At 35.7% G+C, this 24,246-nt stretch overlaps 1 protein-coding gene and 1 long non-coding RNA gene across 8 annotated transcripts in view; one reads left to right on the top strand and one right to left on the bottom strand.

The window, feature by feature from the left end:
• The window catches only part of RPAP2 (RNA polymerase II associated protein 2), a 72,585-nt gene that overhangs the window by 10,242 nt on the left and 38,097 nt on the right, over positions 1 to 24,246 (top strand). For 4 of the 7 annotated variants that reach the window (XM_070268742.1, XM_023641648.2, XM_070268743.1 and 1 more), the window contains exons 7-10: positions 9,200 to 9,235; positions 11,339 to 12,269; positions 17,605 to 17,687; positions 20,415 to 20,495. In XM_070268742.1, coding sequence (XP_070124843.1) covers positions 9,200 to 9,235; positions 11,339 to 12,269; positions 17,605 to 17,687; positions 20,415 to 20,495 — 1,131 coding nt within the window. The remainder of the gene's footprint in view (positions 1 to 9,199; positions 9,236 to 11,338; positions 12,270 to 17,604; positions 17,688 to 20,414; positions 20,496 to 24,246) is intronic. The other 3 variants (XM_070268739.1, XM_070268744.1, XM_070268740.1) reach the window with 1 other exon arrangement.
• On the bottom strand, positions 17,964 to 24,233 carry LOC138924337 (uncharacterized). The gene is made up of 3 exons (XR_011439346.1): positions 24,032 to 24,233; positions 23,754 to 23,858; positions 17,964 to 18,319 (listed from the first exon to the last, which is right to left on the bottom strand). It is a non-coding gene; the product is annotated as an uncharacterized lncRNA (long non-coding RNA).

Here is a 24,246-nt window from a genome sequence, read left to right as displayed (position 1 = left end):
GTTATTGGCACTTGCTGTAGCTGATTTAAAACAGTTCTTCCTTCTAACCTTTTCCTAAAATCTTACCATCCTGTGCTGAGCACGCCCACTTTCTTCTAAAACGTGGACTCCTGTCACTTTATATTTGTGGTTCTTGAAATTCTACCTTATCTATGTGCCCTTCCCTACCTCACTAAAAAGGAAAGATGAAAATGGTCTTGGTTTCCTTAATCTAAACTAATCAATTTAATTTGCATTCAAAGTGTGTAATATGCACTTAGTACCCAGCAGGCTACACACATATAAAACCCAACTTGGGAGTTTCAATCTCACTGGGACGGTGAAACAAATACACGAGTGAAACAAATTTGTACTTATTCTGGTGGGGATCTGTAATGTAAGTTAGTGAGGATAAAACATTGCATAATGAGAAAATAAGCAGAGGTGAAAAAATAAACTCATATGAGTGGGTTGGGGTGTTGGAAGTAGATAGTGAGAATGTTAGTTCACTTGAAATAAGGGGTATGTTTTGGGAAAAATAGAAGATAAAAAGGGGCCAGACTAAGTTTGGTATATCCCCACGTACTGGAGAACCCTGAAATGTTTTTGAACAGAATTTAATGTGGCATTGGGGTATGAGATGAATTAAAGAAGAGAAGATCATAATTAAAGAACTGGAAGGGTCCTTAGAGATAATTTAATCCAACCTCTTTATCAAACAAGCTCAGAAAGATTAAGTGTATTTCCTAAGCTAGTGATAGATTCTGAGCAAGGCTAGAATTCTTTCATTATATTCCTCTTGACTGGAGTAATCTATAAATACACAGTTGTCACATCATGCATAGTGTAACTATAGCCCTAATTCATCTATAATACTTGTCAGTATATAACCATATCAGTACTTATTATATCTGGATGTATCAATGTTGCCTTAATTTCTAAATTCTTAGGGGCAAGGATTATGTCAGTTTATTTCATGAATCCACTAGAGGTCACTGTGTTTTCACAGAGAATGTTTGATATTTTTATGTGTGCTAATGATCAGAAATTCTAGAATTCAGTATTCTTTTAAAAAGCTGTCTTTAATATTGCACATATAAGCTCTACATAAAATGATTTTCTAAAGAAAGTCTTCACATATGGTTTGGAGTATAACATTCAGAACCTATCTTCTTTTAAAGGGGAAAAAATGGCTTCTTTTAAGTGGCAGCATTTAATATTTAATGCAGAGATATATTATTAGCTTAAAGTGAGTCGTCACAAATAATAAATTACATAATTTTATTTTAATATTATTAGTTATTTAATAATAATCATAATTGAAAAGTAAGAATACATTTCAAAATCCACTCAGATAATTAGATATTTTATTGCATTGACTTCCAAAATTTTTGACCACTATAATAAATGCTGGTGAAAATGTTAAAAAATAGATTTAAGAAAGACAGATTTATGAATTCTAGCTTCATACTTGTATCGAGGCTTCGAGCCGGGGCCTTAGAAGTTTTGTAGTCCCTCATTTTCGTTATTAAGGTATGAAAAAATATGTGAGTATACCCTTAATGTCATGGAGAGCAGGGGTGCTTCTCACTAAATGTCTCCTGATGCCCTCTCGGAGACCAAACATTGACCTAGATTGTCTGGGTTGTGACGCAGTGTGATGTGTGAGAAAATATGTGAGTATACCCTTAATGTCATGGAGAGCAGGGGTGCTTCTCACAAAATGTCTCCTGATGCCCTCTCGGAGACCAAACATTGACCTACATTGCCTGAGCCGTGACGCAGTGTGATGCTGCTTATGTTGTGAGTTAGAAATTTTTTACCCACTCGGTGGCTGGAAACAGACCACATACAGTTTTGTTCCTCTGAGACAGTGTGCTGATTTAGGTAGTGAAATAGTTGCATTTATAAATCTTGTTTGGTTGGCTGTAGGCTCTGACAAGTCTTTGAAGGAAGGAAGTTTCTTGAATTGTAACCTAAAAAGTCAGGAGTTAAAACTGAGAAGGAAGGACAAATGTTGAGAATCAGATTGTGATTTTTAAAAGATCTAATTGGGGTGAATGGTTAATGCTGACAGAGCTAAAAGCGCCATCATGTGGCTCAGAATAGGGGATTTTCACACATGCTTCTTTGGCAATAAACATAGTATAATCTCAGAGGTGCGGAAGCCAAAAACCTCGGCAGAGCAACTTCTATAACCTCTTCCTGAACGCCACCTCTGTTTGGTATACAGAATAAGAACTTTCTGAAACAGGTTTTAACATGTGTCAAGTTATATTTGAAAAATTCCCACCACGGGGGAATTGTAGCCTGCTGCGCCTGTTGGTTTATATATAATATACATTCTCTAAGCGATAGACACACACACATACATACATATGTGCATACATAAGTACACAAGGCTTTTTGGTATGTTATTTCTAATTTTAGACTTCCTTGCTCGAGTTACAATTAATCATCTAATTTATACTGTAGTGAAAATAATATGAAAATGTTTATGAAGCACCACCTTGAATTTATTCTTTAACTAACATGGCTCCTTATTTTTGATTTTTAAATTGAGCTTATCTCAAGTAAATTGAGAATTATCTCCAGGGCAACATAAACTTTTTAGAGCGAAGAGGAATGGGACTTTTAACAAAAAGCTTTTGAATTTCATCTAAGAAAGGATAGAAAAGAAAGAGTGACATAACTTGGTGCCTCGTTCTTCCCAAAACAGCTCATAGCAAAAACAAACTGAAGTTTTATATTGAACCTTTCATCTAATATCTCATTAAACTCAAATTTAGTTTATTTTAGTGTCAGGTACCATTCTCCATTTTATAGATTGGGAATCAGGGAGAGTATTAAGGTCACTCAGAACATCTAGGAACAATGTTCGGTGCAATTTTCATTACCTGATGTCAGAAAAATGAAACAAAGGAGAAGGAAATAGTAAAGTATGTTGAGTTCCTAAAAGTTGTGGTCTCCTCACAACTTTTTTCGGTCTTTTTTCTGGCTTTAATTAGAGGCAGCATGTTTTGGAAAGAGCTTGAACTTTGAAGACCTGAATTCAAATCCTAGATTTACTGCTTGTTAGCTGTAATGATTTTAGGATCAGTTAACATCTCACAGCTTCAGTTTCCTCATCTATAAAAATAAAGGTGTAAGTTATGTGAGGATTAAATGAAATAATATATAAAGCCACGCAGCGGAAAGTGTGGGAAGATGAGAAAGTTCTGGAGATGCATGGTGGTGATAGTTACACAACAATGTGAAGTACTTAATGCCACTTAACTGGAGCTAAAAACGCTTTAAATGGTAAATTTTATATTATGTATATTTTACCACAATTAAAAAAATCCACCTACATATAGTAGGCACTTAATATATTCTAATTTTTCGCCTTGTCTTCTTTAGAGATTGAATTTTTTTTAATTCTTAGCCTTTTTCTCAAAAAATACCAAGTTGTATAGCTAGAGATTTCTCATAAAACTGTCTTAAATTGTATTCGTGATTCAGAATAATGTTTATATTTTGATTACCCCTTGATACAGCCATACTTAGACCTCATTCTCATTTGGAACTGTGCTGCCTCCAAGATCTTGAAATAAGAGTTTCCCGTCTCTGACCACAACCTCTATATCATCCACAGCCATCACTCCTGAGTGTGCTTTGTGACCTCATTTTGACCTCCTGTCTCAACCTTAGCCCTGTGCGTCTAGGTTGGCAGACCCTCATTACATTTGTTTTCCTGAGCTCCATAGTCAGCAGTTACAGTATTGTCCTCTCAAACAATCCCAGATTGTTTCTCCCTTAACCTTCCACCATGTCCACCTTCCAAAGCTTCAGTCATCCTTTTTTTCTGTGGTTAGGGTGCTGAACATTATTGGGTAAAGTTCTCAAATTAGACCCTCACGGCTTTAGACAAGCTGTCTCCTTTCATTCAGTCCTCACAACATCTCTGGGGAGGTATTATTACCCATTTTATGGATAGTGGAACTGAGGCTCAAAGAGGGTTAGTGACTCACTCAAGAACATTTGGCTCATGGATAGAGATTTGGGATTTAACCCCAGATCTGTCTGGCACCAAAGCCTGCAGTCTGCATTCCTTTGGCCCTGTTCCAGTTCATTCTGTCTAGTCTCAACTGTGTGCGCTCACATTTTTTTCTCTGTTTCTCATTGACTATCTGATACATTCACACTTTTTCTCCTCTCCTTAAACTTTGAACCCAACACCCAATGCATAGTAGATAATTTAACCTACTACTTAATGATTGAGGGCATCTAGCAGAATCTCCTTCAGCATTATTTTCTTCCTATGCTCTCTCATTTCTCTGCCTCTTCATTGCTAATATTGTACCCACTCTGTGACTGATTTCGTTCTCCTCTCACTGAGGCCTTGCTTTGTGGTTTATTCCTATTTTCTTCCTCTTTCAAGCTCTCCTTTTATACTGATACTTTTTCCTCTACTTTAAAAAGAAAAAAAAAATTCTGAAAAACAGCCATTAGATTTTGTGGTCCGCTGGTAATTGGTGATGTTAGCTAGAGCCATTTCAGTAGTAATGCATACAGATTCCAGGAGGCAGAGGGCTGACGACTGAATAGGAGGGTAGGGAATTGAAAATGATGAGTGCAAACTTCCTTAAAGAAGGCTTACAATGAAAGGGGGTGGAGCTGTATGATTGAAGGACAGGGTTGTGTTTTTTAAGAGTTAAGCATGATAGTATACTGAAATGAAAGAGAAAAAAGAGAAAGATTTGTAGAGTAAACCCAGAGTAAGATCCATAGGATTAGCCTCAAATGCCTTCATATGCAAACTACGTGGATCTTCATAGGGCAGCTGAATTGGAAGCTTTTCTTCATTTGGCTCAGCAGGAAGTTTTTCTTTCTTCTCTAATTTCCCGTAGCAGCACATATGTCTCGTGCTTATCAAATACTCTCTTGAATTGCATGATGCAACAGTGTAGTTCTTATGAGCCATGCTGTCTGGGTTTGATTCCTGGCTTTACCACTTACCAGCTGTGTGATTTTCCGGCAGATTGCTTATTCTTTCAGTGTTCAGTCTTTTTACCTGTAACGTGGCATGATAGTCATAGCAACATCATCCTTATAAAGATTAATACTTGTAAAGCTCTTAAACACTGCTTTTCCTTCTACTAAATTGTAAGGTCCTTGAGAATAGGAACCTATTCTTTGTGTTACTTAACATACCTGGCATAGCCCATACATATAATAGTTCAGAATTCTATTTTTGAAGGAATTTGTCCAGTGATAGAATGTACTCTGCATTTGTGGGTTAGCCATTTAGTGTAAGAATCCAGTTGAGAATCACTGTGTCTGCACATATTTTCTTCCTTACAGTGATGCTCAGACTCCAGTGTAGGCCCAAATGCCAGACAGCTGCATGGTACTAAACCTTGATAATTTTAGCCAGGAAGATTTGGGCGGAGATGTGGGATAGGAAGAGTGAGAGAATTACAAGTAGAAGTGGGAGGAAGTAGTCAACAGGCAATAAACGTTACTCTATTGTAAACGTTAGCGTGTTATTTAGTTCAAAAAAGCTCTTAATGGGAGTTATAAATACCCGCTGGAGCAGTCAGGGCTAGTCACCATCCAAGCAGTGTCATCTGTTTTCTTTGAGCAGCACCAAACCAGGGTAGCTTCTGTGACTAGAGTTTAGTGAGTGGGAAGAAGTAGGGTAAACAGGATAATTTGGATGATTGGGAAAGGATATGCCTCAATTGGCTGAGGGACTAAGAAAGAAGAAAAAAATAGATTTTTACTGTCAGGCAACTCACTGCCCATTTCCTTATTTTGCCTTTTCCTTCTAAATTTGTTACTATTGTTCTTGGGGAACTCCTAAACTACAGGGAAATCTCTAGAGCAGGAATGGCAAATATTGGTTTCATCCTCTGTGCCTCCTGATGTGTGGTACTGAGAAGGAGTTTAATGGGAAAGAATGCCTTGATCAGTTAGCAGCGCCTCCCATAGCTAAGGAGAGGATTGGCAAGAGGGCCCGTTCCTTGCAGTGCCTCCTATACCTGAGACTGAGCAAAAGATGAATGGGTTATCTAGGCAATAGTTATATGATTGATGCTGTGATGTTTCGTTATATAAAAAATACTTGCAACTCGGATTTTTCACTGGCAGCCTTTAAATGTCTTAACTCAAATGACTTCTGGTTCCATCTATACATTTAGCTTGACTTTTTTTTTTTTTTTTTCCGAGGAAGATTCACCCTGAGCTAACATCTGTTGCCAGTCTTCCTCTTTTTGTATATGAGCCACTGCTGCAGCATGGCCACTGACATACAAGTGGTGTAGGTCTGCACCTGGGCCACCAAAGTGGAGTGCACTGAACTTAACCACTAGGCCACTAGGGCTGGCCCTTGAGTTTTTTCAATTGAAAGTTTTCTGCAATATCATGGCCTTTTTTGCAGCCTCATTTTGCCCTTTAAATGGGATTTGTGCTCAGTGCCTTAGCTCTGTTCAGTACGCACCTAGTTCCCTATATTTAATTTTTTTCTATTAATCAAATTTATTTTTTAGAGCAATTTTAGGTTCACAGCAAAATGGAGAGGCAGGTACAGTGATTTCCCACTTACCCCCTGCCCCTACACATGCATATCCTCCCCCACTATCAATATCCTCCCAATAAATGCTACGTTTGTTACAAGTGATGAGCATACATTGACACATCATTATCACCTGAACGTCCATAGTTTGCGTTAGGGTTCACTTTTAGTGTTGTACCTTCTGTGGGTTTGGACAAATGTTTAACGATTTGTACCCACCATTACAGTATCATATGGAGTAGTTTTATTTTTTTATTTTTTGCTGAGGAAAATTAGCCTTGAGCTAACATCTATGCTGATCTTCCTCTATTTTGTATCTGGGTCACTGCCACAGCATGACTGAGGAGTGATGTAGGTCCGTACCCAGGATCTGAACCTGTGAACCCAGGCCACTGAATCGGAGTGCGGTGAACTTAACCACTAGGCCACAGGGCCAGTCCCTGGAGTCGTTTGATAGCCCTAAAAACCCTCTCTGCACTACCTATTGATCTTCCTTTCCCCGCAACCCCTGATCTTTTTACTGTCTCCATAGTTTTGCCTTTTGCAGAATACCATATAGTTGGAATCATACAGTATGTAGCCTTTTCAGATTGGCTTCTTTCACTTAGTAATATGCATTTAAGTTTCCTCCATGTATTTTCATGGCTTGATGGCTCATTTCTGTTTAGTGCTGAATAATATTCCATTGTCTGGATATACCACAGTTTATTTATCTGTTCACCTACTAAAGGGCATCTTGGTTGCTTCCAAGTTTTGGCAAATATGTATAGAGTTGCTGTAAACATCCATTTGCAGGTTTTTTTTGTGGACACAAGTTTTCAGTTCCTTTGGATAAATACCAAGAAGCATGATTTCTGGACTGTATGGTAAGAATATTTTTAGTTTTGCAAGAAACTGCCAAACTGTCTTCCAATGTGGATTTACCATTTTGCATTCCTACCAGCAATGAATGAGAGTTCCTGTTGCTCCACATCCTTGTCAGCATTTGACGTGGTCAGTGTTCTGGATTTTGACCATTCTAATAGGTGTGTAGTGGTATCTCGTTGTTGTTTTAATTTGCATTTCCCAGATGACATATGATGTAGAGCATCTTTTCATATGTTTATTTGCCATCTGTATATCTTATTTGCTGAGGTGTCTGTTAAGGTCTTTTGCCCGTTTTAAAATTGAGTTATTTTCTTATTGTTGAGTTTTAAGAGTTCTTTGATATTTTGGATAACACTCCTGTATCAGATATGTCTTTTGCAAATATTTCTTCTAGTCTTTGGCTTGTCTTTTTATTCTCTTGACAGTATCTTTTGCAGAGCAGAAATTTTTAATTTTAATGAAGTCTAGCTTATCAATTCTTTCTTTGATGGATCGTGCCTTTGGTGTCATATCTAAAAAGTCATCCAGGTTTTTTCCTGTGTTATCTTCTAGGAATTTTATAGTTTTGTGTTTTACATTTAGGTATGTGAACCATTTTGAGTTAAATTTTGTGAAGGGTGTAAGGTCTGTGTCTAGATTCGTTGTTTTGCATGTGGATGTCCAGTTGTTCCAATCCCATTTGTTGAAAAGACTATCTTTTCTCCAGTGTATTGCCTTTGCTCCTTTGTCAAAGATCAAATGATTATGTTTATATGGGTCTTTCTCTGGGCTCTCTGTTCTGTTCTGATGATCTGTTTGTTCTTTCACCAGTACCACACTGTCTTGATTACTCTGGGTCTGTAGTAAGTCCTGAAGTCAGGTGGTGTCAGTTCTCCAGCTTCGTTCTTCTCCATCAATATTGTGTCAGCTATTCTGGGTCTTTGCCTCTGCCATAAAAACTTTAGAATTAACTTTTTGATATCTACAAAATAATATGCTGGGATATTAATTTTAATTGCATTGAATCTATAGATCAGGTTGAGAAGAGCTGACATCTTGACTTTTGTAGTCTCACGAAGGCACTTTTTCTGAGTCACCTCAGAAGCATTTAACAGTTTTCCTGTCCTCTTAGATTTATTTACTGTTATATTTGTTCCTCTCAATATTTTACTTCCTAAGAGGTTTTCCTCCCATGATGCCCAGCCAGATGTGATTTCTGGTGTTGCATAGCAAAATTGTTCTTAGAATTAAATTAAATTACCTAATCTACATAGTTCACATCCATACTATAATACAATTGCTTTTTCAGAAATTAGGGCAAAAAGTCTTATTGACCATATAAAGGAAATACAAGAGAATTAGAGTTCATAATCTCTGACCACAAGGAGTTTGTTGTCTAGTTAAGAAACCAGACTTGAACATATGAAACGTAAGACATTTAGATAATAATTCTAGTATTAGGTCATAGAGGAGTAAATGATTAATATACAGTATTTGTGCAGACAGTGATGTGGAATTTGGAGAAGAGAGTGATTTACTTTAGCAGGTTAGTAACGGGAAACTTTATTGGGCTTATGGAATTTGAACTTAGTCCTGAAATATGAGTAAATTTTGGATAAGAGAGAGATTAATCCAGATTTCTTGTGGATGAGTTTCACAATACTTTGTCCTTTAAATACTTTTTTCTTAAAAAAAAAAACTTTATATGAATTATTTACTTCTAGTTCTGTTTTCTATCCAGTGTAGTTATAATAAACACTTGAAAGTGTTTGGTGTATCAGTTGCCTTCAATTTTCTATGTCTGTGTTTTTGTCACAGGCACCCTGATTTTCAGCTGCTACAGGAAGGACAAAGGTACGGTTGAATCAGTGTCACTTACCTTCTGTATATTCGTGTTAATAGAAACATTAAGAGTAAACCAGGTGGTATGAGCTCTTGGACTTCCTGTGCTGATGCATTATGTAAGTGCCCATTCTAGCCCACACAGAGAAATATTTGCCTTGTACAGCTTTTTCTTTTGTGATGGTAAGATGATGTGTTTGATCTGTATGATTTATAGTACAGCTGTTCCTACCAAGGAGGTCTAATTGAACCTGTTGAAATATGACACAAACAGCTTCCATCTGATATACTGTGCTTCTTTGTCAACTAGATTGTACCAATTACATTTGTTGAAAGGTTTTTATAGTCTTATAGGGTTTCAAAACATTAATGTATCAATTATTTAACTATTCAATGTGTCTGAACTATTTTGGCATGTCTAGAGCATTAATAAAAGTTGCAAGTTGTGATTTTTTTCTAAACTCTCCTTGTGGTGTTGCTTGCACAACTGTAACCATCTCTCAAAACACGTCCTTTTATCTCCCAGAATAAATTTTCCTGGTTATTACTCGCTTCCTTAGTTACATGGAATTGAGCACAAGTGAGAGATATTTATTTACTGATGTATATCTTTAATTTATAGCTTCAAAGTAGTATAGAAAAATATAATTACCTTAAAATTCCAAGAGGAAGTATGAAATTTATGAAAGTTAAATTGTTCTTATTTTTTTGAAATTTTACTTACTTCAGATCTGAAAGACAGTCCCATAGCTGTATAGGCTAGATTCTAACTAAAAAATGATATCTGATATTGAGTAAACTTGTCATCTTTTCTCCATTCCCATCCACAACCTTATTTTCAACTGTTGTTGTTCTTCTTCTTCTTCTCAGTCCCCTCCAAGCGTGCTTCTTTCTTTTTATTGCTGCATTATTTTATTGTTTTAAATCATTTTTTTACATTTAATAGCCCTTCTTGGGAGCAAGTATAGGTTTACAAAAAGATAACGTGAAAAGTAGACAGTTCTCATGTGCCCTTTCACCCCCTCCACGTGCGTCTTGACCCAGACTCCTCCTCATCCTGATCTTTAAAGCTCTGATAGGGGCTTTGCTTGAGAGGACTGCTCACCGTCCTTGTTTATCTCAAGTTGCATAGACACAGCTGTTCTTTGCCTTCACTCTTTCATAATTCTTAATCTTTTTAAAACCTAATCTGAAAATTGAAGGAGCACAGTAAAAGGGAAAATTGTTGTCTTTTATTGTTGTCTTACATTGTGTTGTAACTGGATTTTCAAATATAAATATATCTTTCAGTGATAAATGTTGATTTGCCAACTTTATTTTCTGCTGTGACTTTCTAGTGTTTTTCATTCTATGGAATTTAGTGTATAACTATCAACCAGAACTGGAAAATGTGTAAATGTCTCTCTTTTAGGGGGTGGGGAGGAAGATTTGCCCTGAACTAAACATCTGTTGCTAATCTTCCTCTTTTTTTTTTTTTTTTTTTGTTTGAGGAAGATTAGCCCTGAGCTAACGTCTGTGCCAGTCTTCCTCTGTTTTGTATGTGGGTTGCTGCCACAGCATGGCTGATGAGTGGTGTAGGTTCCTGCCAGGGCTCTGAACCTGCAAAGCTGGGCTGCTGAAGCAGAGCACACCAAACTTAACCACTGCACCATGGGGCCAGCCCAATAAACATCTCTTTTTATCTTTCAAAACCTACAGCGTTTCTATAATATGTTTTTTTGAGAAGCCAGTATAATGAAGTTTTCAAAAAAAGCTTTTTTTAAAAAGGATATATAAAAGTCACAGAAATGGAGCAGGCAGAAATCAAAATAATTCAGTAGGATGGCATTACCAAGTGTTTTTTTTTCTTTTTGCTACAGTCTCTTAACACTTGTAAAATAATGAGGGGGAAAAAAGACAAAGAAGATGGAAGAACTATATCAAATAAGATGTAGAGAAATTATGGAATTATAACCCTCTTCAGACGTGTGTGTATGTGTGGATACAAGCTTATACAAATATAAGCCTTTACTAGAGAATAAAACTTTCTGCCTTGAAAGTTACAAAGTATAAATACTCTGGGACATTTTGCTTTTCTGTTATGGTTATTTTGATTTTTCTTTTTTCCTTCTACAGTGGCCATTCTGGAGAAGAAGTTCAGTTATGTAGTAAGGCCATTAAAACATCAGATATTGACAAGCCTGGCCATTTTGAGAAGCATTATGAATCTAGTTCTTCTAGCACTCATAGTGATAGTAGCAGTGATAATGAGCAAGACTTTGTTTCCTCCATTCTACCAGGAAACAGACCAGATGCAACGGGTATAAGGCCACAGCTGCACAAAAAATGCATAATGAAAAAGAAAGCTGGTCAAAAAGCTCGCTCCAAACATGAAGACAAAGAACAGACAGTGATAGATGTCGCTGAACAGTTGGGCAGTTGCCAACTAGACAGTCAGGAGAAAGCTGTTGCTCGTCAACTTCCTTTACAAAAAGTCGATACTGAGATTCCTTCAAATAGTCCTTGGCAAGAAAAATTAGAAGCTTCAGAAATTTCTGAAAATAAATGCAATAGTTCAAAAATAACTCTTGTAGGTATAAGTAAGAAAAGTGCTGAGCATTTTAAGAAGAAATTTGCCAAATCAAACCAAGTTTCTAGGTCAGCTTCAGTGCAGGTGTGTCCTGAAGTTGCAAAGGCAAACTTAGTTAAAGTCCTGAAGGAGACTTTGATTGAGTGGAAGACAGAAGAAACTCTGAGGTTTTTGTATGGCCCGAATTATGCTTCTGTGTGTCAGAAACCTTGTTCAGCTCCTCTGGTTAAAGAAGAAGAACTCGATGAAGATGACATAAACCCTGACCCGGATAGTCGTTCCTCTGCCTTGCAGGAGTCTCAGAACAGCTTGGATGAGTCTTTACCTTTTAGGGCCTCAGATACAGCCATTAAACCACTGCCAAGTTATGAGAACTTGAAAAAAGAAACTGAAACATTAAATCTAAGGATCAGAGAGTTTTATAGAGGACGGTATGTTTTGAATGAAGAAACCACCAAATCACAGGACTCTGAAGAGGTATGTCTTTATGATAATGAGTTTTCCATGTTGCTAACATACAGAACTCTCACCATAGCAAATCTTGGAGCAGGAAGAATATTGAAGAGATCATTGTTAAATTTGCAGAAGGTTTCTTTAGTCTTTCGGTCTTTTGGTTTAAAATGCCATCTCCAGTATTGGCATTACTATTTGCCAGAGAAATTGAAGTTTGCCCCCAGAATATTTTCATAAATGTGTAACATTTTTCTGTAATGTAAAAATAGTCTAGAATTGTGGGACGAAGTTTGCCTTAAAACCTAGTTCTTCAAATAATAAGTAGACTCTCTCAAGAGGCTTGTTTTTCCTTTGTTAGGTACTTCAGATCTCTGTAGGTCTTTGTGTTTTATTTCCAGTGGGCCTGTATGCAGTGGGGTAGACTTACTAGTTGAATAGTAAAATATTTGGATAATGCTTGGGAAGCATGTCCATTTAAAATATTATAAATGAAAATAATATAGTAAAAGAGACTTACTGGGAAATATGGACAGAGAAGAAAATGGAAAGAGCACATTCAGGTAGACCTAGGTTCGAACATCTGCTCTGTCATTTTCAAGAGCTGTATAAAAAGTTAGTCTCTTGAGTCTGATTGCTCATCTGCAAATGGGACTATAAATAGCTTCCCTTGCTCAGTTTTTATGAGTTTTAAAGGTAAAGGATGTAAAGCGTTTATCACGGTGCCTGACGTATGATTGGGACTTAGTAAATAGTAGTTATAGGTAGAGACTGAATATATGCCGCTGAGATTTAGCGAGGGTTCTTTCAGTATTTCTATTACCATTTTTGGTCATTGTGTAGTTTGGGAAATGAAGTCATTTGACATGAAGAGGAGTAGGTGATAACCTTGTTTTTACCACAAAAGTTTGTTATTAACACTTCTGGGTAAATGTGGCTCTAAATTTAAGAACACATTTGGAGGTTTAGAAAGAGGATGAAAGTGGAAATAGAGTAAACATTTAGAAATTTCTTACATTTCTACAGAATGTTACCTAGCCCAGCACTATGTTTGAAATCACTTCAACTCTATTATTAGACGGTATCCATAACTTGGAGAAACATTGATCTCTGTCACTCAGCTGCATAAACCTACCTTAATACATCACTTGTTTTATCATTTTTGTGCTTGTAAGCCTTAAGAAGGAAAAATTAACCCCTGAAATTTGACTGTTCCTCTGTTGCATAACGTTGTAAAACGTTTTCATTGCAGTGTAACACAGGTAGTAAATGTACAGCTCACTGAATTATCACAAATGAACATACCCACATAATCACTACCATGCCAAGAAACTCGAGCAAACCAGAAGCCCCACTATGTATCCTAATCATTACCTCTTTCCAAAATTAATGACTATTATGATAGCCTAGATTAATTTTGCCAATTTTGAACTGCATGTGAATAGACTCACAAGGTGTATATTCTTTGGTGTCCAGTTTGTTTCACACAACATTGTGTCCATGAGTCATTTGTGTTGTTGCATGTAGCTTTAGTTCATTCTTTCATTGCTGCATAGTATTCTAATATAGAAATGTACCACCATTTATTTATATTTAATGAGCATTTAGGCTGTTGCTGGGTTGGAGCTGTTAAGAACTTTCTTGTATATGTCTCTCTTCTAATATGCGTGCGTTTCTGTTGGGTATGCATCTAGGACTGAAATTTCTGGATCATAACGTATGCATAAATGCAACTATACTAGATGATGCTAAGCAGTTTTCCAAAATGGTTGTGCTAGTTTATTTGCCACTGCCACTGTATGAAACTTTCCATGACTCCACATTCTCACCTGTACTTGATATTGTTACTTTTCACCATTCTGGTAGTACTGCTTTTTGGTTATAATAGATTTGTCAGATGATTAATGAGTTAAGTACTGTTTCTTTTGCTTATTAACCATTTGGATAATTTCTTTTGTGAAGTGCCTATTCAAGTCTGTTTCCTATTTATCTATTGGAATATCCAGGGGTTTTTTCCTTACTGATTTGTAGGAATTCTTTACGTTTTCAGGATTCAAGCCTGTTTTTAGTTATGTGTATTGCAAATATCTTCTACTCGGAGTCTTGCCCTTTCACTTTCATTGATGGTGTCTTGAATCCAGTTTATTGTTTCCTTTAGTGACTTTAAGAAATCTGTGCTTAGTCCAGGTTATTTCATCTTCTAGAACCTTTGTTGTTTTTTCCTTTCATATTGAGAGCTGCAGTTGATCTGGGATTGATTTTTGCTTATGAGGAGGAGTATGGGTCAGATTTCATTGTTTACCTTTGGGGAAATGTATGCATATTAAAGTTTGAGAAGCACTGTTGATTTGGGGTTTGTTTGTTTTGGGTTTTTTTTTTTTCGGTTTGCTCACTGCATCAGTTACTGAGAGAGGTGGGTCAAAATTTCTCATGATAATTATGGATTGATTATTTCTCCTAGTTTTGTGAATTTTACTTTTTTTATTTTAAGACCGTGTTATTGTGTCCATATGTAGGAATGTTATGTCTTCCTGGTAAATTGAAACCTCTTAGCACTATGGGGTAACCTTTCTCTACATGGTTTTTTGTTGTTGTTGTTTTTGTTTTGGTGAGGAAGATTCTCTCTGAGCTAACATCTGTTGCCAGTCTTCCTCTTTTTTCACTTGAGGAAGATTAGCCCTGAGCTAATATCTGTGCCAGTCTTCCTGCATTTTTTATGTGGGTTGCTGCCACAGCATGGCTGACGAGTGGTATAGGTCCACGCCCGGGATCTGAAGCTGTGAACCCCAGCTGCCAAAGCAGAGTGTGCCAGACTTGACCACTACACCAGGGAGCTAGCCCCACTAGCATTCTTTTATTAGTCTTTTCAAAGACTCTCTTTTTTTGTCTAGGCTGATAATCTTTGTCCTTTATGTCAAGGATTTAGTCTATTTACATTTAATGTCATAATTGATTTATTTGGGTTTAAATCTACCCTTTCACTTGTTGATTTCTGCATGTTTCACCTGTTTTATGTTTCCCTTTCTTTTCTTACTTTGGATTAAATATCATCATTCCTTTTTTTATCCTCTATTAGCTTGTTTTTATACATTCTTTTACTAATTGTTAAGTGGTTACCCTAAGGGTTAAAACCTGAATCTTTATCCTATTAAAGTCTAATATAAGTTAGTGCTTTTATTGCTTCCTGGACAATTAGTACCTCAGAAACTTTAATTCCATTTCCCCCCTCTTTACTTTTGTCCTCTTGTTGTGTATTTTTATTCTCTCTATATTTTAAATCCTAGAAGATTATTTATAGTCAATATTCGGTTGGATTTCTCCAATTAATTACTCTTTCATTGTTTGTCATTCCTTCTTGCATCTCCATTATTCCACCTGGGATCATTTGCCTTGGGCCTGAAGAATATCCTTTATTTCTATTAGTGCCAGTTTGCTAGTGATGAATTTTCTCAGTTTTCGTTTGTCAAAAAATTCTTTATGTTACTTTCACTTTTGAAAGATATTTTCCTGGGTGTTGAATTCTAGATTAGCGGTTATTTTCTTTCAGCTCATTGAAAATATTCCCTTGTCTTGTGGCTTCCATTTATTTCTCTTATTGTTGAGTCTTTGAAAATATTGTGTTTTCTTCCTTTAGCTACTTTTAAGACTTTTTTAATCTTTGGTTGCCATCAGTTTTAGAATGCTTTGCCTAGGTGTGATTATATTTGTATTTATTCTTTTGGTTGTTGTGATACTTAAATCTGTAACTTGATCTTTCATCAGTTTTGAGATATTCTCAATTATTATCTATACCAATATTGCTTCTGTCCCATTCTCCCTTTCCTCTCTGTCTGGTACTCCAATTACAGATATGTTAGTCTTTGTCACTGTGTCTTTTATGTTCTTCTGTGCTTTGTGTTGTTGGGGGTGGGGGAGGGGGTGTTGGGTGAGACTGTGCTCCATCCTGGATACGTTCCAAGTCAGTATTCTTTCTTCAGTCATTTCTGCTATATTATTAAATCTATCCATGAGTTCTTACTTTTAAATACTATATTTTTCAGTTCTGAGGTTTTCATTAGGTTCTTTTATATTGTTTCCAGTTCTCTGCTAAAATTTTCAATCTTGTCATTTTTCTTTGAATATTTTCTACACAGTTATTTTAAGTAAAGCCAATAACTTCATTATCTCAGTTCGCTAGAGGTTGATTTCTATAGGCTCATGTTTCAGATTTTGATTATATTGTCTTCTTTTATTATTATTAAGTGGCACATATTGTATATTAAAAATTACAAGATAACTTGAGACCCAGGCTTGTGTTATCTTCCTCTAGGACAGATTTATGTTTGCTTCTGGGAGAAGATTTGCAGCAGCCCCGAATCACCTTAATCTAATCAGGGATTAAGATGATTTGAAGCTGGGCTTCAGCCCCTGTAAGAGCTGGTCTGTTTCCTCTTCATTCTTTTTTTTTTTTTTTTTTTTTAAAGATTTTATTTTTTTCCTTTTTCTCCCCAAAGCCCCCCGGTACATAGTTGTGTATTCTTCGTTGTGGGTTCTTCTAGTTGTGGCATGTGGGACGCTGCCTCAGCGTGGTCTGATGAGCAGTGCCATGTCCGCGCCCAGGATTCGAACCAACGAAACACTGGGCCACCTGCAGCGGAGCGCGCGAACTTAACCACTCGGCCACGGGGCCAGCCCCTTTCCTCTTCATTCTTACTCCTAGAGTGTGGTCCCTCTAAGTCTTGGTCTCAAGCTTGGGGAGGGTTGCCAGTACATTATTGGCATGCCCCCAAATCTAATGTTTATCAGAAAAACAGTGCTGACGTTCTCTGTATCTAAATTGCCTCTTCTGGAATTAGTCATTGCCCTTTCTGGAATTACCTTCTCCAGAATCTCAGGCAGTAATTCTTCACTGCCTTGTTAGCTCTCTGATACTTTCAAACAAATGTGGGTTTTTTCCCAGCTTTTTCGGTTCTGTGCAGGAGAGGTGGCTTGTATTATCTTGTCTGCCATTTCTAGCAGTGGAATTCCCCATAATATGCTTATAGTATTTGCTAATTTTAGTCTTTTAATCTCCTACATTTGTATAGCATTTAGCAGTTTATGAAGTCCTTTTGTATACATTTTCTTGCTTAATACAGAAGGGATTAGTATCCCTATTATACGGGTGAGAAAACACTCTCAAAAGAGGGCAAATGACTCATGTAAATTCAGTCAGCCTAATGACTGAACTGATACTTATATTTAAATGTTCTCATTCCCGACTCTAGTTTTTGTTCCACCATACAACAAGTGTAAACTTTTGTGTTTTAATGTTTATTGTTCTTATCAAAAAAGAATGTGACTTTATGATTTTTGTTTTGCTTTGTTTAAAAATGTGTTTCAGCACGATCCCTCCTTTCCACTGATAGATTCAAGTTCTCAGAACCAAATTAGAAAACGCATCGTACTTGAAAAATTGAGTAAAGTGTAAGTATGTAATTGTCATCCCACTTTTATAACATTTTAAAATTAACTTCGTATTTGTGGGTTCATAATTTATAGGTGTTATTCTTGACCTTGAACAGTTTGAAAAATAATATGAAAAGTTTACATGGATTTCTTCACCTGAGAAATTTAGATTTTTAAGGTATCCTACCAAGGAAATATTGAAATTAAGTTTTGTGTAGAAGACACAGAGGCACATAATAAAGAGGAAGGTTGAGCTTCTGGAAGTAGAAAACCAAACTTAGTAATCCAGTGAAGTCAGGGAAAAAATACCAAAGCTAGACCGATTTTAATACTGATTTGTGGTAAATGTGTCATATCAGGTTCACATGTGAATAAGACCTTATACAGTTTTAACGGTCTGTTAACTCACTCTCCATACTTATTCACAAAACCATTTCACACTCAGCAACTTGAGTTTTTGTTCAACTCAACTTTGCACTTTAGTTTGAAGCTTCCCGTGGTGGAAATTATTATTCTTGTAATTAGCCCAGTCATAAATGACATTTAAAAATTGCAATCTTGGTTTCTCTTTCAAAAGGAGCTTGAAAATCTTTTTTTCCAGAAGTGTGAAGACTGTCTTGAACTTTTCAACTTGCATTTTCTTTCTTTAGCTGAAAAGATGGAAAGATGTTTTTCAGTCATTGTTTGAGGTGTTGTGCATATGGAGAAGTCTTAAGTTTGTAGTAATTCAAAATAAGAAAAACATTTTCTGGAAGTCATAATATTTTGAGCAGCTTACTCCTCTGTTTATTTTATATAAATGTTTAAGTTCATATTTATTGAGTTCCAGTTTTATGTTAGACTCTTCATCTATAATAAATCTGTTATTAGTTTCGCCATTAATCTGCCCATCATGTTTGTACATTTGTTTCTGATAAGTATTAGGTTAGAAAACAGTCTGAGTCACCACCTATCTGATTCGTAGGACAAGAGGATATCAGTCCTTGACTTTAGTTACATAGGTTTTGAAAGTTGAGATAGATTATCTATACTAGTATGTAATCAGTAGATTGGTATTTATCTCAAAATAGTTTTTTAGACTTTTTAGCTAATGAAAGTACCCAGTTTTACGTTTAAGACCACATAGGCATGTGCTTGAAGGAATTCTGTTCCCTGTGGGTTTGGGCTGCAAAAGAAAATACCAAAAGGAACTCTGCTAGAAGACCAAATTATTGATATTAGCACAAGAATTAAATTTGAGAAGTGGAATAACTTAAAGAAAAAGAAGCACAAAGAACACTGAAAACAAAATAATTATCGTGACATAGGGGTTTTGTTGGTTGGTTGGTTGTTTATGAAGGTAGTTGAGTTTTTTTCTCATTATAGAAGTAACACCTGATTATAAAAGTAAGACCTTTTTTGGTTTCTGATTGGAACAAACCAGTTGTAAAAAGAGTTTTTTAAGATAATCTAATAAAATGAATATATACTGGATAGTAGATGATATTAAGCAATTATTGTTAATTTGGTTAGATGTAATTTTATTGCAGTTACGTAAGAAAATGCCCTTGTATTTAGAGATACATAAGGAAATAGGAGTCAAATGACATGATGTCAGGGATTTACTCTATAATATTACTGCAAAAAAAGGGAGGAAGGAAAAATGAAGCAAATATAATAAAATATTGGGAGATTGAATCTGGGAATAGATATATGGCGTTATTATTGTTATTCCCTCTATTTTGGAACATGTCTAAAACTTGAGTAATAAGTTAAAAAAAAGTTATAAATACTGATTGCGGAAGATTTAGGCAGTGCAAAATGGTATAAAGAAGGAAGTGACAATCACCTATAATCCCACCACTCAACAATAACTAATATTAATATTTTGATGTTTATCCCTGACATATGTGATATATGTGGTGTATGTATTTTCATTCCCTTTCGTTCTCTCCATTGTAGTATATACTCAGAAGGAATGAAATATGTTTGATTTATACTATGTACCATATCCAATAGCATTATATAATATGTATGTTTTTATAAAAATGGCCCAGTACTACATATGCATTTTTCACTTAATATTTATCATGAATATCTTTCCATATTAATATAGATTCACATTATCATTTTAAAGGTTTTATTATATTCCATTACATGGGTATATCATAGTTTATTTAGCCAATCACCTATTGATGGGCATTTGTTTCCGTTTTTTTACTACTAAAAATATTTCTGAAACAAGCATCTTTTTTATGTTTATCTGATTATTTCTTTAGGATAAATTTTTTCATAGTAAAACTATTGGGTCAAAGAGTATCTATCCACATTTAAAGTATTAATATATATTGTCAAATTGCTCTTGAAATGTACCAGTTTTTACTCCCACCATAAGGATTTAATAAGGAGATACATGTCACGCTCCCATATTGGATGATTTCGGGGGCAGTTTCTCTGGCCTTGTGTTCTCTCCATTTAGTCTAATATTTGAAAGTAAAGACGTAAGAAAAACTAGAGACAAGAATATAGATAGCCAAAATGATATTTTTACATTTCAGTGCCTCACACTGTAGCACAGACTAAAAAGTGGAGGGTGGGGTTATGAAATGTTTCCTTATGGCTTCTCACCAGTCATAAGCTAGCTTAACTGCCTCCACCTAAGTGCCATTATTCCCTATGGAAAATCCAGACTTAGGCAAGGTCCAAAAAAGATTATCTATATTAATTAAATTATATTTCTAAAGAAATGTAATATTTTATTTTCAGATTGCCTGGACTTTTGGGACCTCTTGAGATTACATTAGGAGATATTTACACACAACTTAAAAATCTTGTTCGAACTTTCAGGTTAGTGTTAATGTTATAATTTCCCTTCTCAATTATTTTGACTTTATGTGATTGCCTTGCAGAATCCATGGGTAGACTAAGGCATGAAAAAAATAAGTGACTTACCTTCAGTGTCTTAGACCTAAATACAGTATTCTATTTTCTCCTCCGCTAAACAACATTACTTTTATCTTTTGTGAAATGTAATGCCTTATTTGCTCAAACCGTGATATATTTAGCTTTGGATAGTTTATTTACAGAATAGCCTAAAATTAGGAAGGAGAATGATATCTGAGACAAAAAGGTGGTTAGCTGGTAACATCTTGGATTTTAGTGAATTGGTAAATATATATCAGGTGACCGGCACTGTGCTAGGCATTGTGGGCAACATGAAAGAAGCATGATGCCCACCCTCAAGGAGGAACTCTCCTGTGAAAAGATAAGGTGAGCACAGTGAACGGTACGAAACAGTGGGTAGTTTAATATTGAATTGTGTGGAACAGATTTGAAGCAATAAGAAGTACAGAGAAAGGGAAACAAGAGAGTATCACTTGTGAAGTGGAGCAGTTGGGATTTTTCTAAAACTGTCAAGAATATTCAGCCAGGCCGACCCCAGGTTCTCTACCAAGAAGGATATGGATAGGCCTCCAAGTACGTTATAACTAGAGGTGTACCAAATACACATTTTGGCCAAAAGCCAATGACCAAATATTAAAGTCAATATTTCCTGTGGCTCAAGCCGGATAGCACCAACATAGAATGAACTTCTAGGGCAGAAGAATCATTTCATCCAAAAAATTAATTATTATTGTAGTTTATGGTTGTCAGGAGTAGTAGTAAGATTTTAAAAGTTTAAAATTATAGTACAGGAACGATTTCTTGGCACTGTCAGCTGTTAGCTTTCTCTTGCAGTCACTGTACTGCATGTCAGTAATACCACATAGACATTCACTTTCAATTAGCACATTTAAAAACATCGCTAACTCTTCTGTGTGCCACAGAGTAATTCAGGAAAACATCGTTCAATAAGGTATTTACTAAAAGGAAGTAGGAATCATTTTTTCCAGTATATAATGTTCTTGAGAAAATAATCTGTTTAATATGTTCAGTATTTGTGTTACTCTATTTTGCTAAATGATTGAAAATTTTACTAATTGTTTTATACATAAAATTTATAGTTTTCACACTGCAGCATTTTATTTTTCTATTGACTGATAAAACAGGTACATAAGGACACTTTCACTCCATTTCATCTAGAATGTTTATATTTGAAAGTCAGTGTTCAGGTAATGGTAAATCTGAGTGACATGATTGTTCTAATTACTAAGATTGTTACACTCATTAGATATCACGCAAACCGTGCAATGACAAGGTCATTGATCACACACAAGTTTAGGAATGCCAGAAATGATGCTCAGATTGGCTTAGGCCTTTGGAAGGCTGAGTATATTCTTTGCCAAAAAAGAGGGTTTGTGCCAAAAACCGAGACCAGAGTTGAACTTCTCTGCATCCCTGTTAGTGATGAAGAGAGAGACCCTTGTTTTTTAGGTGCTCTATCCTGTACCTATCACAGAACCATGCATCCAAAAGAAAAGTGTTTTTCAGCTGTCTATCTATACTGATGATAAAGATTGAATAGATATACAGAATGTGGTAGCACTGAAATTTAGGATTTGTTCAGGATTTATCAGGAAGTGAATATCATATTAACAGAAAGGTTAGCTGAGGGACGATGAAGACTGAGTCCTGCTCTGTTTCATTGATTTTTAAAGGACTTGCCATTCAGTTTTTTGCAGACAATGTTTATTTAATCACCATTCTGAGCAAACCAGTAAAGTTCACTGAAGACATATCAGAAAAGATATTAAAATAAGACTTTTGATCTTGAAGACAAATATGAATTCTGTACTCTTTTTACTCTGCTCATTTAGAATAGATTAGCAAATAATTTTACTTTGTATTTTTTCTAGAGCTATTTTTCTGTTGATCCAATTGGATTTTTTTTAACTATTCTGAGATTCTCAAAACTTAGCAGAAACCCATTGGAAAGAAATATTAGGCTACAACTGCAAGATTGCCCTATTTCATATACCCCAGGAACTTAGGTATTTCAGGTTTGAAATCACTGTCCAGGTTTTTATTTTTAATCTTTTGAAGCAACCCTGGTAATAATGTTGGTCCCTGTCTATACATATAGTCAGAATAGTACTTACTGTATGCCAGGCTGTATTGGCACTTTCCATATGTTATCTCATTTAATTTCCAAAAAATAGCGGTATTATCTTCATTTTACAGATGAGGGATGAGAACTTAGGTAATCTCTTAAATCACACAACTAGTACTTGGGTTTAGACTCCAAGTCTAAGTCAAGTGGATAGATCTTAAGTGTTCTCACCACACACACAAAAAGAAAGGAAATAGTAACATTCTGTGAGGTTTTGGATATGTTAATTAGCTTGAATGTCGTGATCATTTCACAGGGTATACATAAATCAAAACATCAGATTATACACCTTAAATATATAACTACTGTGTGAGTTATACCTGAGTAAAGCTGAAAAATTTTTTTTAAAAACAACTACCATCGATTGTCCTAGTAGTCGTTAGTGTCAAAAATGTAAAAAAAGGTGTCATTTCATTTATCATCCCTCTAGACCCCAAGTAAGAACTCTACTTCAACGGGTTCTGTTACCTATGAAACTAAGCCTCTGTGACACCTAAGCAGGCAAGAGGCAGTGTTCTTCAGGCCTGTTAAGGGGTAGCTAACAGACCAGATACGAGGAGACATTCAAATGTCGTTTTCCTTTTATATTTAAAACTATTATTTTATCACCTTTTTCTGTCATTCCTATTGTGTAAGTGTAAGTCCTTTCCAGTTACTTTCTTCATTATTTACATTAAATTAAAGCCTAGATGAAATGACGTGTCTGAGATTTGCTTCAAAATTATCCAGGTTAGGGTGATGTTGAATATGGGGTTGTAGAGATGAAATATGATTGACCAGGAGTTAATAATTGTCTAAGTTGTGGTGATGTGATCAATATGTGGGAGTTTATTTTATATTCTCTCTATTTCTATATATGTTTGAAATTTATTAAAAAGTTTGAGGAAAGTAAGCCAGAAAATTATGCATTATTTTGGGGATGTTATAAAAATGTTGATGTTAATGTTATTTTTGAGAATCTTTACTCTTTAGCACCTGCAGGTCAAAGTTTATAGCTTTAATAAAAAATTCTTAAATTGGCTTTGCTGCTTTTTAGAAAAGTGTCAGTTACTTACAGAATGACCTCTGCTAAGATGACTCATTTAGGGTCTTCAGATTCTGGCAGGACAACTTCAGCAGGTGTGTGACTATTTGTAGGCCAGGGCTTCTAGGTGAAGTCTCTGAAAAAAAATGCCATGTTGACAACAGTGATGTGTGTTGAAAGATCTTTTCAATCAATACTGGCAGTGGAAAAGAGTTGACATAAATAACCATATCTTTCTCTTTGAAATGATGATCAATAATAGGAACTTGTAGAACAGCAATTCTCAAGCCACTTGTGCCTCATCATTACCTGGGGAGCTTTTAACAACTACAGACGCCTGGCTGCACCCCTAGAGATTGAGTTTCGTTTGGTTAGGGTTGGGCCCAGACATTAGTATTTTTCAAAAGCCCCCCCAGGTGATTCTAATGTGCAGCTAGAGTTGAGAGCCTGTTAGAATTGAAACATAAAGCAGCTTTTTCAGCTCTTTGAGGAATCTTTCCCCAGTGAATAGAGCTGTCCTTTTC

This window comes from Equus caballus, chromosome 5 (genome assembly GCF_041296265.1).
Source record: "Equus caballus isolate H_3958 breed thoroughbred chromosome 5, TB-T2T, whole genome shotgun sequence".
Lineage (NCBI taxonomy): Eukaryota > Metazoa > Chordata > Mammalia > Perissodactyla > Equidae > Equus > Equus caballus.
Note: the sequence above shows the minus strand (reverse complement) of the source record. Positions and strands in the feature narration are given on the sequence as shown.